The 14,816-nt window shown below is 40.9% G+C and overlaps 1 protein-coding gene across 1 annotated transcript; it reads left to right on the forward strand.

The window, feature by feature from the left end:
* The first annotated feature begins 695 nt into the window (after positions 1 to 695).
* Positions 696 to 14,318, forward strand: brap (BRCA1 associated protein). Its single transcript, XM_061061302.1, has 13 exons — positions 696 to 856; positions 959 to 1,120; positions 3,786 to 4,011; positions 4,097 to 4,286; positions 5,368 to 5,481; positions 5,831 to 5,979; positions 6,952 to 7,027; positions 7,120 to 7,258; positions 9,139 to 9,248; positions 9,344 to 9,433; positions 9,514 to 9,617; positions 11,133 to 11,272; positions 13,618 to 14,318. Exons 1-13 carry the CDS (start codon positions 778 to 780, stop codon positions 13,836 to 13,838), a joined length of 1,800 nt encoding a protein of 599 aa, XP_060917285.1. The 5' UTR covers positions 696 to 777; the 3' UTR covers positions 13,839 to 14,318.
* Positions 14,319 to 14,816: the final 498 nt, after the last annotated feature.

A 14,816-nucleotide genomic window follows, 5' to 3' on the forward strand; every position in this document is an offset into this window, starting at 1 on the left:
ATATATTTGTGGTGATGTGAGAGAGAAGCATGCAAAAAGTGGCCAGAGCAATTGCTGTTCAGTGAATAAATGATAATAATAATAAATAAATAGACAGTTGTGGTGACTGAAAGAATATATACAGTTATTATTTAGCAGTGACTGATTAATTAAACAAATATAAATATAGAGATATAGTGCAAATAAGTGAAGTTATAGTGCAGTGAAAGAGTGTATACAGTTATTATTGTGCAGTGACTGAATGAATGAATAAATAGACAGTTAAAGTTAAAGTGCAGTGACTGAGTAAATAAATAGACAATTATAAAGCAGTGAATTACAAATTACATACATTCCTTTTTCCAGTTAACGTTTTAAAATGCACGACATCTACCAAGTTTGGTATCATAACGCTGGAAAACAATAGCATGCAGTACCTGTATGAATACTGAAGGTGGCAGCAACACATCTCAGGTAACTGATTCCTGTTTCCATTTTATACACGAAGAAGAACAACATGCTAGAAACAGCTGTGAATACAGAGACGGGATAGCTGGCTCAAGTCTCGGACAGTTACCGTGATTTAGCTTTAAAACATTCACGTAATGTTTGTGTTAATAGTCGGGGAAGGTAGGAAAGAGTATGACGTATGCACTGGTGGTGTTTTGACGTCACTGAAACAATAGGCATTTAACGGCTTGCTCGTCATCCGGGGTAGTTAGTCGTGTTAGCTGGTTTTAGCTAGCTGTCACCGGGGTTTGTTTTGTTTTGTAAAAGTGGCCGTTTCTTGGATAACTCATGAGTGTGTCTCTGGTTGTTATCCGTCTGGAATTAGCCGACCAGTCTCCTTCTCCACAAGGTTTCCAGTACTCAGCTGGTGAGTTAAAAAAAAATAACGTCTCAGAGAATGATTTTGTTTTTGTCCTCCTGCTGGTGAGATGCAGAAACATTGTGTTGAATTAATACTTCTGTGCTTCAGTTGAGGGCATGTCAGACGAGGAGCTGCAGGAGAAAGCTCTGGGTTTAGCCAAACACACTCTGGGTGGAAAGACTGAACTGGAAAGAGCGACTGTTCTGCACCAGCACATCGGCAGCAGAGCAATGGGAGACATGGTTATAGAAACCTTTGAGCCCAGTCCAGGTGAGTGCAGGTAGAATAAGAGCTCAGTCCAGGTGAGTGCATGTAGAATAAGAGCTCAGTCCAGGTGAGTGCATGTAGAATAAGAGCTTAGTCCAGGTGAGTGCAGGTAGAATAAGAGCTTAGTCCAGGTGAGTGCAGGTAGAATAAGAGCTTAGTCCAGGTGAGTGCAGGTAGAATAAGAGCCTAGTCCAGGTGAGTGCATGTAGAATAAGATCTTAGTCCAGGTGAGTGCATGTAGAATAAGAGCATAGTCCAGGTGAGTGCATGTAGAATAAGAGCTCAGTCCAGGTCAGTGCATGTAGAATAAGAGCATAGTCCAGGTGAGTGCATGTAGAATAAGAGCTCAGTCCAGGTCAGTGCATGTAGAATAAGAGCATAGTCCAGGTGAGTGCATGTAGAATAAGAGCTTAGTCCAGGTGAGTGCATGTAGAATAAGAGCCTAGTCCAGGTGAGTGCATGTAGAATAAGAGCTTAGTCCAGGTGAGTGCAGGTAGAATAAGAGCTTAGTCCAGGTGAGTGCAGGTAGAATAAGAGCTTAGTCCAGGTGAGTGCAGGTAGAATAAGAGCTTAGTCCAGGTGAGTGCATGTAGAATAAGAGCTTAGTCCAGGTGAGTGCAGGTAGAATAAGAGCTTAGTCCAGGTGAGTGCAGGTAGAATAAGAGCCTAGTCCAGGTGAGTGCAGGTAGAATAAGAGCTTAGTCCAGGTGAGTGCAGGTAGAATAAGAGCCTAGTCCAGGTGAGTGCATGTAGAATAAGAGCTTAGTCCAGGTGAGTGCATGTAGAATAAGAGCTTAGTCCAGGTGAGTGCAGGTAGAATAAGAGCCTAGTCCAGGTGAATGCATGTAGAATAAGAGCTTAGTCCAGGTGAGTGCAGGTAGAATAAGAGCCTAGTCCAGGTGAATGCATGTAGAATAAGAGCTTAGTCCAGGTGAGTGCAGGTAGAATAAGAGCCTAGTCCAGGTGAATGCATGTAGAATAAGAGCCTAGTCCAGGTGAATGCATGTAGAATAAGAGCCTAGTCCAGGTGAATGCATGCACAATGAAACCTGCACAGCAATCATCTTTAAACTGTGTTTAATTTTTCATGTTTCAGAAAGATTTAAACACAACAAAGTCTGCATGTAGAGGTTTTTTCATTCTGATCTTTAGACTGATTTGTAAGTTACTGATCAGTTCAACCAAACTTATTTCCCTGTATAATGTTTTTAAATGCACAAAAACTGCGCAGACAAGTTTAATCTATTTGAAAAAAACATCTTTGTAGGAGGTCTGGAGGTCTCTCACCTAGGGCTGGGCGATATGGACCAAAACTCACATCTTGATATTGTTTAGCTGAATGGCGATACTCGATATGTATCGATATGTATTTGCAGTGAAAACCTGTGGAAAAATAAACTACCTGTTTGTGAATTTAAAAAGTAATATTATAAAATAAAAATGTTCCTTAAATTCAATAAAAGAGAGAGAGAGGAGGAGGAGCAGGGTTAAGAGGGACAGACAGTCAGTCATCATCAGTGAGATGAGAAAAAGGTGACCTGGCACTTCTGTAATGTTATTTTAATGCAACATAAACTATATCCATATTAACGATGTTGTCTTACCCGTTATCTTGTTTGAAAATATATTTATATATCTTAAACACTCGATATATTTCCCAGCCCTACTCTCACCCAGAACATCTTTAGCAACAGAAATGTCTTTCCCTCGATTTGATCAATATTTATGAACAATTTGAAGGTTTTCCTCACCGCTTTGAAATGATGATTTAGTTATGTGTTCTCTTTTTATGTTCATCAGGAACATTTTCACTCAGTGATGCATTCATTTAAAAACATGTAGACTTCGAGTTCTTGTGTTTCTGTTCTATTTTAGCCCTGCAGAGCCTGTATGAAGCTCCAGCTGGAGGAACTCTGCAGGGCTAAAATAGAACAGAAACACAAGAACTTGAAGCCTTTGTTGTTTTTTATGACATCATTTAGTTTAGTTTATATATAATCAAACATAATACAGAATGTGTTCATTCTGTGACACATGATCAAAGTAAGTTTTACTGACAGAAGAGTTAAATTCATAGAGGGGGCGGGACATTGTTGATTGACAGACAGACAGTCACCATGGTTACTAACTCTCACCTGCCTGCTGCACACATCGTGTAACGTCGTTTAGTGTAATCCCTATAAATTCAGTTATCACAACAGGTGAGCTTCGGGTGGAGACGCTTGATAAGTAACTTTTAAAAACTGAGAGAGAGCAGAAAACACCGACAGCAACATTTGAAACACCGGGGTTATATCTCCCCTCACTGTCTGTCTGAGCTCCTCTCTGTCTGACTCTGACCGTTAACGTCTCTCCGGCTCGTTAAACGGTTTCTTGTGTCGCTATCCGAGATGTAAACTTCACTGCGCAAACTATGCAGATAAGTTAACTGTTGCTCACGCCGTGTCGGTTTGGAAAAATATATATAATATAGTTGCATATAACCGGGATGGAGTTGGTTTTGAGGACTTCAGCATAAACTGCAGCATGATAGAATAAACACATAAGCCCGGTTCTACAATCTCTCTGCTTTGGCAGATCGTCAGCAAGTTAAAATCCTTCACGATCTAATATCGTTATATCGCCCACCACTATCTGCATGCATGAAACTTCTGTCTCTTCACTCCAGATAAAGGTGGCGGTGAAGACTCTGGTGGCTCAGCTGATCAGGCTCAGGCTGCACAGACTGAAGCAGACAGTTTGGAGGTCACCGAGGCCGGTGCACAGGACGGCGGTGAGAAGACGGGAGCTGCTCCAGACTCGCCATCCAAACAGCTCCCAGACCAGATCTCCTTCTTCAGCGGGAACCCCTCAGTGGAGATCATCCACGGTATCATGCACCTCTACAAAACCAAGTGAGTCACAACAGCTGACAAACTCAACATCTACCGCCTCAGTAAGTATCTGAACTCTTAACACTGGATGTGAATTTTGTTGCAGTAAAATGACGTCACTGACTGAGGATGTGCGACGCAGCGCGATGGTGTGCATCCTCACCGTGCCAGCGACCATGACCAGCCATGACCTCATGAAGCTTTTGGCGCCCTTTAATGATGTCATGGAGCACATGAAGATCATACGGGACTCCACACCAAACCAGTACATGGTTCTGATTAAGTTCTGTAAGCAGGTAAGATCTCAGCACTTTTTGTTTACAGATTTCTAATTTTCAGGAGGTTATCAGGTTTATTAGCAAGTCAGTAACACATACAAGGAATTTGAATTAGTGCTGTGGTGCAAAACAATGATTCCACAAAACTAGAATAAAGGTGTAAAAGGTTGTGTGTTATTAAACTGCAAAGATATGTCAAAGAAAATAACAATTCTTGCCAGATTATTTAAAAGTTTATTTATAGTATTTGTCAAAGTATTTTAGGATTCCAATTCCTTAAATGTGAGGGTGAGCTGCATTCTAATGTTTTGTTTTTTTGCGCTGTTCACTGGATAAAAGAACCAAACAAAGACGTCACTTTGTGCTCTGGGAAGTTGTGATACAAATTTTTGACATTTTATAACCTAAATATTTATAAAAACAAATCCACAGATTGGTCTATAAAAATAATTGTTGGTTGTAGTCATCTTTTTTTTTTTAAGGCAACAAACACACCCACATCAAATGTTCAGATGCTGAGTCATAAAATAAATTCTCGGATATAAAGCAAAAAGACTCGCAACACTTTGTCATCCAAAAATATCACGTTGCCAGGTAGGCTTGAAACGTTTTGGATGCCACAGTCTTTTGCTTTGTATCCATGTGGTCACCTTTTAGAAAGTTACTGCTAAGATTTTTTTTTTTAAATGCACAAGATTATTTTTATTTCTCTTACTTATACACTTTGCAAGCTTGCATATGATTTGCCTCATACTTTGCATTTTGTGACTGACTGATGTAGATCAGTGCCTGTCTTTGCCTATAGATCAGTTTATTTGTTTTGATTGGAGGGTTTTCCAGCTCTGATGTTTCAGTATCAGCCCAAACTACAGTCTACTGTTCATGCTGTGCAGGGAGTGTCAGGACTTCCCAGAAGCCTTCTCAATGATTTTACCTCCTTGGTCGATTTCCTCTAACATTACACAAACGTACTGTTAGACTGCAGCGGTGAACTTTGGAGTCTCTGTGATGTATATGTGGAGCATATTTCAGGACTTGAGTCAATATTTGTCTTTTAAGTGACTTTGGTCTTTTTTTCCTCTCTTTGTCTTTTGTTCAGGTAGACGCAGACAGTTTCTACACGGCGTGTAATGGCCGCCAGTTCAACTCTATAGAGGAAGCGGTGTGTCAACTGGTCTATGTGGAGCGTGCAGAGGTCATAAAGTCTGAAGAGGTAAAGCAAACATTCTGTGAAGTTTTTTTTCTTCTGCAAGTTTTTCTTTAAAAACAGCATCAGAAATATTACATTCCTGTTGAACAGAATGGAAATGTGAACTGATTATCTTTTGGTTTTCTGCAGCTGCTTTGACAAAATAAGATTTAAAGATACAACTTAGACATTTTAAATGCAAAATATCAGTTTGATTAATCGTCCAAAATCACATGTTAGTTGCAGCGTTTCGGTGTTTTGTGTTGTTCTGCAGTCTCCGTATGTGATGGCTGTTGTAACCTAACACTTCTGCAGAACTCCATCACACAGTTTCCTGTTCCCCCCCCCCCCCCCCCCCCTCCTCCCTCCTCAGGGAGCCAGTCTGCCTGTGATGGAGCTGACCGAGCTGCCAAAGTGCACCGTGTGCCTGGAGAGGATGGACGAGTCGGTAAACGGCATCCTCACCACTCTGTGCAACCACAGCTTCCACAGCCAGTGTCTGCAGCGCTGGGAAGATGCCTCGTGAGTTCAATGGACACACAGTAATGAATCCTCACATTGTTCTGTAGCATGATGAGAAATCTCTGGCTCCTCCAGCCCCCATTAACTACAGTGCTTGATTTTTAAGCTCTCATTACATTAGAGAGCAGCTTATTTCAGACCTCTTTCCTGCCTGAAACCTCACTTCTTTCAGCCTGCTATGAGTTTATAATAATAATAAATCCACATCTTACCAACCACATGTATGCAACAGCGCCTAGCGGTTAGGTCACACCCCATATACAGAGGCTATAGTCCTCCAAGCAGGCGGCCTGGGTTCAAGTCCAACCTGACGCTCCTTTTCTTTTTCTATTTTTAAATACATGTTTTCCAATTCTTATTAGATTTATTTATTGCTATTTTGTGCCTTTATTGGAGAGATAGCACATTGGATAGAGCTGGAAATCAGGGAGAAAGAGAGTAGGGAATGACATGCAGGAAAGGAGCCACAGGTCGGATTCGAACCCGGGTTGCCTGCTTGGAGGTGCTCTAACCACTGCGCCACTGTGAGGCTCCTTTTCATGACTTCCTCACAGTCTCTCCCCAATTTCCTGCTCTATCCACTCTCAAATAAAGGCTAAAAAGCTCAACAACAAAAAGTTCAGACAACACATTTAATACAATTCCACTACAGCTCTAATATCAGAGTATTTACAGCACTAAAAAAAAGTCTTGACCGTCACTATTTTTGTTGTTTTAGCAAAGTTGTAATGACTTATGTAAGTTTAATTTCAGGACACATCCAACAATGTTAAATAGGAACCTTCTCACTGACGTTGGAGTCACATGCTCTCTCACCTGATCCCTCCTCCTCTGGTTTATTCTGCAGGCTTTTTGTGACACGCTGTGTGTGTGTGTGTGTGTGTGTTTGTCCCCCCCTCTTTACATCTTTTCTCCTGGTCCACAAAGGGAACACTACAAGCATCAATAGATGAGCATGTGCTCTGTTTTCAGGTGCCCTGTGTGTCGTTACTGTCAAACACCAGAACCGGTGGAAGAGAACAAGTGCTTTGAGTGCGGAGTCCAGGAGGTAACAAAACACTGGATCTTCTTTTTTTTAAACTTTTTTTTTAATTTTTTTAAACAAACACGTTCTTGTGTTGTTGTTTTTTTGTTCTGTAGAACCTGTGGATTTGTTTGATCTGCGGCCACATCGGTTGTGGTCGCTACGTCAGTCGGCATGCCTACAAGCACTTTGAGGAAACGCAGCACACCTACGCCATGCAGCTCACCAACCACCGTGTGTGGGACTACGCAGGAGGTACAGAATGTGTTTGATGATAGTTGAAGACAGGAGTAAATATTTGGGACCAAGAAGCTACAGTGAATTATAGCGTAGGTGCTTTAACCAACTTGAGCCACTAGAGGGCAGTAGAATACCTGGACAGTTTCAGAGACAGGTAATCAATCTTATAAAGTTCTTAATGCCTAATGGGTTACACACCCAGGTGATGTAGGGTTATGTTGGCCTTGTTTGCTTCCCTTCTACCGATTTGTATTCCTCTAAGCTCTTCAAGGACGTCTAGACCATGTTTACTTATAGATTGAGATTTTGATTTTGGGCGGCAGTAGCTCAGTCTGTAGGGACTTGGGTTGGGAATCGGAGGGTCACCGGTTCAAGTCCCGGCACGGACCAAGTCCGGAAATTGGTCTGGTAGCTGGAGAGGTGCCAGTCCACTTCCTGAGCACTGCCGAGGTGCCCTTAAGCAAGGCACCTAACCCCCCACCAGCTCAGGAGCGCCCGCTGTGGGCAGCCCTCTCACTCTGAGACCTCTCCATTAGTGCATGTCCACAGCTGTTTGTGCATGTGTGTGTATTTCAGCCTATGTTGACAGCAGCAGTTGGAGATTTGAGTGGTGTTACACTCTCATAGTTATGATTTGTTGTCGCACAAAAAAATAAAAGTAAAGTGCAAGTGAGGACTTGTAAGTGTGTGTGTCTGATGCAGTAAACTGAAAAGTCTCCCACAAGGTTTGAGGTTTGTTTTTTAATTTTTTAAATGCACAAAACAAGACTGGACAAGAAACAGAAAAAGACAACAACAGAAACAGGGTGTTGTCACAGTAGATAAATCAATGTGGGGTGACTCGACTCTGCAGTGGCAAAAAGCCAAACTGTAAATTAACCCTTAATCCTGTTAAGAGACTAAAAGATTAAAGAAAAAGACCGTCATATGATATGAAAAGAGAAGTCCACTGGAAATGTTTTCATGTCTGGCTGAAATCCGTAAAAAAACTCAAAATAAAAACTCTGATAAACCAGATTATTCAGCTGAAACATGGTACTCATGTAGGACACTGACTCTGAGCCTTTAACAGACCTGTTTTAAGAAACTGAAAATATTAAGACTTCATGTTCTTTTATCTTCAGTCTGAATCATTTGTAAACTATTTTTTTTTGCCAGAAAGCTAAGATACGATACGATACGATACGATACCATTGGATACACTAAATGGTCTCCTTGTGGAAATTTGTCTTGTACTCAAAGTGCTGCAGACATTCAGCTGCTCTCTCAGTGAAGCAGCACAGGAGTCCAGGTCAGAGGAAGAGAAGTGCCACAGGAAATGTCCTACTCTTTACCCAAAATGGATTCATGGCTGCATACATCACATTTAATTTCCTCTGCTGGTTATCCTCTAATCATGTTGTTCTTTTTTATTTGTTTGCAAAATGCATAAAGAGAAAGTGAAAAAAAGATCTTTGGCCTTAACCCTCAGACATCAGTTTAATTTACTACCCTCTTAAGTCACTAAGGACAAAAATGTCCATGCCAAAAAAACTGCTATAAAAATAGAACAGATTTATATTTTTTTCTACTTTTTTCTGCATAAATCTCTTAAACAACTTCAGCCCTGCTCAAAACTACCAAACATTCAATCATTTTTAGGACTGGAACCCTTTAAATGCCAGTTTGATTACATGATTCTGGCATTTAAAGGGTTAAATTCCTGATAATTATTCAATATTTGATAGTTTTGAGCAGGGCTGAATTTTTGAATCTGTTCTATTTTTATAGCATTTTATGTAAATTGGACTTTTCATCAGAACAGCTTCCTGTGTCAGCTTTAGTGTCCTGGATCAGTGTTTACATGATGTTTGTGTTTATTTTCTTGCACTCACTTCTGATCTTTGTCTTCTTAGATAACTACGTTCACCGGCTCGTCGCCAGTAAGACCGACGGGAAGATGGTGCAGTACGAGTGTGAGGGAGACACCTGCCACGCTGAGAAAATCGATGCACTTCAGCTGGAGGTGAAGAAAAAAAAAAAAGTTATTTTATTTGTGTTTTTTTTTCTTTTTTTGCTAAACCAATCAGAGATGTTGTAATGACCTCTTTGTGTGCGCAGTACTCGTACCTGCTGACGAGTCAGCTGGACTCTCAGAGGATCTACTGGGAGAATAAGATCGTTCACCTGGAGAAGGAGACGGCAGAGGAGGTAACACACGACACGAGCTACAAGTCTTCATTTATTCTTCTAGCTGTTTTCTGATCCCTCTGTGCTCGTTTATCTTTCAGATAAACAACATGAAGTCTAAGTTTAAGGAGACTTTGGAGCGCTGCGACAACCTGGAGAGACGCTTTGGAGAGATGGGCAAAGAGAAGCAGGGCTTAGAGAAAAAGTAGGTGAACTATAACATCAGATTCTTCACATCATCACAACCTGAACTTTAAACTTAAGTTACTGAATATCCAGCATGGGGAGTGTTCTTGTTTCCGTTTGTATTGGCCAATTACATGTCAGCAGGCTTTGCTTTGCTGGAGAAGCAGTCTGAGTGGACAGCAGAACACAGGTGTAACGTTATCGCTCTAATGACTTACCACCAGCTCCCATCAGCAGTTTTTAAAAGATGATTTGATAGTCTCTATAAACTGATCAGGCTATAGAAATGAAATAGAAATGCAGCAAACAAGTTACTATCGATGAAACATTTCAACTTGAGCCACAAACCTGCTAGACGCTCTCTCGTGAAAACGATTCTCAATCAACAACTGGACTATCTGACAACCTGAAATGATCGATCTGACCTTGATTCAACAATCAAACATTTTAAAATGTGTTCATGCATCATGATGTGATTTCAGCAAACCAAATTCCTGCTTATTGCAAGTAAATCAAAAGCTCCTCATGCCACTGTACAGTTTAAATTCTACTGATGAACGGGTGCTCCCCTCGGGCATGTTACAAACTGAAGGCGTTTACGTCTGCTATGTAAACACCACACAGAAAATTAAGTCTTGCCTGGAAGTCATTTGGCAGAAACTGCTGGCTTCATCGGACTTCCTGAGAAATCCCAGTTCCCAGAGGAAAATATCTGCTATCACACGATGGTAGACGATGAGTGCTGAGACTGATATCTGATTCATGTTCTAACTGCTTTGGATAGGCGTCTTAAAAAAGACACATTTGGGGAGCGCCAGTGGACGAGCGACCCGGGTTCAAACCTGACCTGTGGCTCCTTTCCCCACGTCATTCCCCCCTCTCTCTCTCTCTCTCTCTCTCTCCCAGATTTCTGACTCTATCCACTTCTCCTGTCTCTAAAATAAAGGCATAAAAATCCCCCTGAAAAAGACACATTTGATCCACAAAATGCAGCTTACTGATATGAAACAACAGAATACACTTTATTCACCAAAGTAAGATCCCCTGGGAATTATTTTCTGGAAATGTCAACACGTTTTCCCAGACATTCCTTTTAAAAAAGCGGTGAGGGATCTCAGTGGCCATCACATAAACCTGATTTGCATTGTGAATTGGGACTAAGAAGCAAAGTGGAATAAAATAGCTCACCTGAATGTACAGTGTAAGTAGTTAAAGTCATGTTTTTTTCTTTTTTATTAATTGCTAGTAGTCGAACTATAGGCGTTAATTTCCCAGCAGATAGAGACTAGTCGAAACAGGGAAGCACAGATGTTGATCTGTTGAAAGGTGAGTCAGAGACGCGTCGGCTCACCTCTGCTTTACAGGTTAAAACACTTCAAACAACCTGCTGCTAAAATGCTTCTGTTCAAGGAAAACTTTGGTTTATGTGAGTTTGAGTTCAAAAGCAGGAGCTCCATGAAGAAACACTCTGAATCTGTAGATACTATGTTAGGATGTAACACTAAAGTCGGCTTTCCACCCCCCCTGTGTTCAGGTGCACTCAGCTGAGCGGCCGGGTGTTGAAGCTGAGTCAGGAGCTGAAGGAGGAGCAGGAGATGAACCGCTGTCTGAGAGCCAATCAGACTCAGCTTCAGTCTCAGCTCGCAGATGAGGAGCGCAAAGGAAAAGAGAGCGGTGAGAGAGAGAGAGAGAGGGGGGGGGGGAGAGAGAGGGAGAGGGAGAGAGAGGGAGGGAGAGAGAGAGAGGGGGAGGGAGAGGGATCACTCACTGATCTGTGGTGTAATCTGCTGATTTGGGATGTGGGAAAACATGCAGGAAAAATATGGAAGGAAATGAATAGAAGACATAGTTTAGGAGAAAAATAATTAACAATGAATCACACAAACGTTCACAGAATGGGGCAAGAACTATTCTATATTCATATGAATCTTTTTATCCAGGTAGTTCGTCCTTGTGCCCTTTTTATTTTCACAGGTTTAATGATCTTTTCTACTGTTTTAATATCCTCAATTATTATTTCACATATCTAATCTTTAGACTCCGGTTCTTTGTGGAGCTCCTATGACTCCAAACGTAATGTTTTTTTTTCATCATCGATTGCTTTGTAGGGAACTTTAAGAATATCTCTAAACCCCAGATAAGATCAGGACTTGTGTTCCTGAAGCTGAGTGGTTATTTTTGTTCTGGCCTGCAGTCATAGACAACTTCCTCTTTCTTTACTTCTGTAATATTTGCAAATAATTAACATCAAAGCAGAGTGAATGAAGGAAGTGCCTGACTGGAGACGGAGAGACGTAAAGGAATCTCAATGTCAGTATCGAGCTTCTGAACTGAGTCGGTTTGCCTTTAAGTCTACATCAGACCAGTAAAAGTCTTCATGATACAAAGTTAACAAAAAGTAATTTTTCCAAGTTTATTTTTTTGGGAAAAAAAGTCAAAGTGTATGTGTTTGAATTTCATTTCAAAATGCTCAGCGAAAACTCTGACGCATCAGACAGTTCACACACATACCGACCTTTCAGCCTCGTTTGCCCGAGGGAGAAACAAATGCCAGGTTTTCACATACCTGTATTTTTCCTTCAGTTTGTAGCTCTGAGGATGAGGACTGTTTCAACAAATGTTCTTTGTTGTTTGTTTGTACGAGGTATGACCTTTGTGTCAAGGTGGAGGAGACTTTTTAACTTATGATCAGAGGGATTCAAACTTTTGGAGGCATTTTAAGCGTCAGAATTAGGGAACATTGTGGTTAACATTACAGCTACTAGTTTTCTCTTTTTTTGTGATGTATTGTTTTATAACATTTCTCTGTCAAGATGAAGTTGAGAAAAGTGACTAAGATGTTTTTTCTAAAAGGCTCAACAACGTTTTTTTCTGTGTGCAAACTTTGCAACCCGAGGATAGTGCTTTAGTACTCGAAATCGGGAGCACTTTTTGAAGCTCTCCTCTCGGAATCAAAAGCATTTTAACTCGGTCTTGTCTTTTAAATCAAGACCGGTCTAGACCTCCACTGAAAAGCTATTTTTCCACGTCATTACTGTGATAAGAAGGAAAACACCTTTCTAAAAGAACCAATAACCTCAATTCATTTGTAGTTTCGTTTTTATCCCCCACTACATCAGCAAACTCCTGGGTGTTACAGTCTAAGTGAGTGACACGCCCCCTGAACACAAGTTGATGATTTTTCAGAGATATTATGTCTTGTTTCGGTCTCGGCGTACTCTGGTCTCGGGTATGTCTTGGTCTCGCTTAGTGTGGTCTCGACTACAACACTTAACGAGACTTTGGCAACTAGGAGTAAAGCAGAAAAACCCAAGAAGCGTTGACATTGGATGAGTCTGACATCGTTGCTTCAGCTTTAGTGATCAAGAAAAAAAATCCTCTTATTTTTCTGATTTGGTGCATTTTTAACCAAAATTTTTGTGAAGTAAATATCATAGTTACACTAACCATACCACAGGATGTGTGTTCATGTTAAAGTATGAAGCCAATGCTGAAGTACAAAATAACTGCAGTTCCTTGATTGTCCACTTGAGGCCGGCTCTAAAACCAGACCATTAGGTCCCAAATAAAAATTTAAATTTTTACAGCAGAATTAACACTTCTACATCCTTGTGCATATAATCAGTTTGGTATAAAAATCCCAGTTTTTATTGGTTCACTACCGGGGATTTAATCTTATTATAGCTCATCCGTTTTGATTTCAAAAGATTTAGAAATGTGCAAAGTTGACATGCAGGCGTGCGCGTTGTAAAGAGGTTAAAGTCCTGCATCAACTCAGCCTCTTTAACTGTTTTTAGACCAATAGAAAGTTAGTTTGAGACAGCATTTCCAACATGGCGACTGCCATTGAGGGGCTTCAAAGCTCCTCTTCAGAAACCTCTGGGGTGACATCGCTGAGGATACGTCCATATTTTCTTCTATGATTTTTTTAGTCTAGTAAAGTATAAAAAGAGAGTTATATGTAAAGAAAGAAAACAAGCCATGTATGGTTTTAAAAGTCGTCTGGTGTTTTCTTACAGGCGATCGTAAAGACTCGGCGATAGCGGAGCTTCAGGAGCAGCTGAGAGACGTCATGTTTTATCTGGAAACGCAGCAGCAGATTGAACATCTCCCTCCGGAGGCGCGCAATGAAATCCAGGAGGGACAGATCAACATCGGAGCGAGCCCGGCTGACGGCTCAGCCGGAGCGGGCCCCTCCTCCGTCAGAGGCAGGAGAGGCCGAGGCAGAAAGAGGAAGTAGGCGGTGGTTCATAAATACTGGAACATGCTAGAAGCTTACCGCTGCCTCTCAGTTTGAACGTTTACAGCTGTTAACATGTGTCTGCATCCTCCGGAAGCACTCAAGAAGAGAAGTGAAGACCCCGAGAGTAGGCGCTCCTTTAAGAAGAAAGATCGATATTTACCTGCACAGTTTCCCACCTTTCCTTAATGTAGCTCAGTAAGAGGAGAAGTAGAAAACATGGGTGCACTTCTCAGCCAATCTTTTTGTGGTTTCTAAATATTTTCATCTGTAAATTTTCTGCTATTTCTTAATCTTAAAAAAAAAAAAAAAAAAAGCTTATTTTTTGGTTGTATGTGTTTTTATTTGATCAAATAATGTTCACTTCCCCTCTTCAAGTAGTTTGATCACATTCTTTATATTTCTTCTTTGTCATGTTAGAGCTGTGCAAAGAGAAGCTTGTACACAAATGTTTTTATTTAAAGCAAAATTATCAACCAATGTCTGTCTTTTTTTTCATTCAACTTTTATGTCTGGGTTTTCCTAAATAGTTTCCAGAACTAAAACTGAAAACTACTGAGGATGACAAATTTAAACAAAGGAGAAGAAGAAGGAGAAACGTGGACAGGAGCCAAAGAAAAACCAGATGACAAGAAGTGTGTAGGGAGGAGCAGGTTGTGTCAGGACGTACCTCACGGGGTCATTAATGAGCTTCACATATTCAAAATGATGAATTAGGTGTAACATATTTCCAGACATTTTCATAGAGGAGGAAAATCACCACAGCATTTGGATTGCAAATTGATGCGGAGCTTGTGTTTATTTATAGTTACAGTAACAGATACTTTTCCAGGTTGGACAGACGGACTGATCAAGACTCTCCTGAAATACCTGAACACTTTGTGCTGCACTCTGATGGGGTTTTTTTCTACTTTCATCCAACATAATCATCTATAAATACTTAATCCACGGCAATCCGGCTGAAAGGGTTTGAACTGC

This window comes from Labrus mixtus, chromosome 17 (assembly GCF_963584025.1).
Source record: "Labrus mixtus chromosome 17, fLabMix1.1, whole genome shotgun sequence".
In the NCBI taxonomy this organism is placed as follows: domain Eukaryota; kingdom Metazoa; phylum Chordata; class Actinopteri; order Labriformes; family Labridae; genus Labrus; species Labrus mixtus.

What these genes read in the sequence shown, in the direction of transcription:
- brap (XM_061061302.1), top strand. Translation starts at nt 778, where the DNA reads ATGAGTGTGTCTCTGGTTGTTATCCGTCTGGAATTAGCCGACCAGTCT. An exon ending in ATGCACCTCTACAAAACCAA is followed by an intron (nt 4,012 to 4,096) that starts GTGAGTCACAAC and finishes ATTTTGTTGCAG; the next exon opens with TAAAATGACGTCACTGACTG. An exon ending in TGATTAAGTTCTGTAAGCAG is followed by an intron (nt 4,287 to 5,367) that starts GTAAGATCTCAG and finishes TCTTTTGTTCAG; the next exon opens with GTAGACGCAGACAGTTTCTA.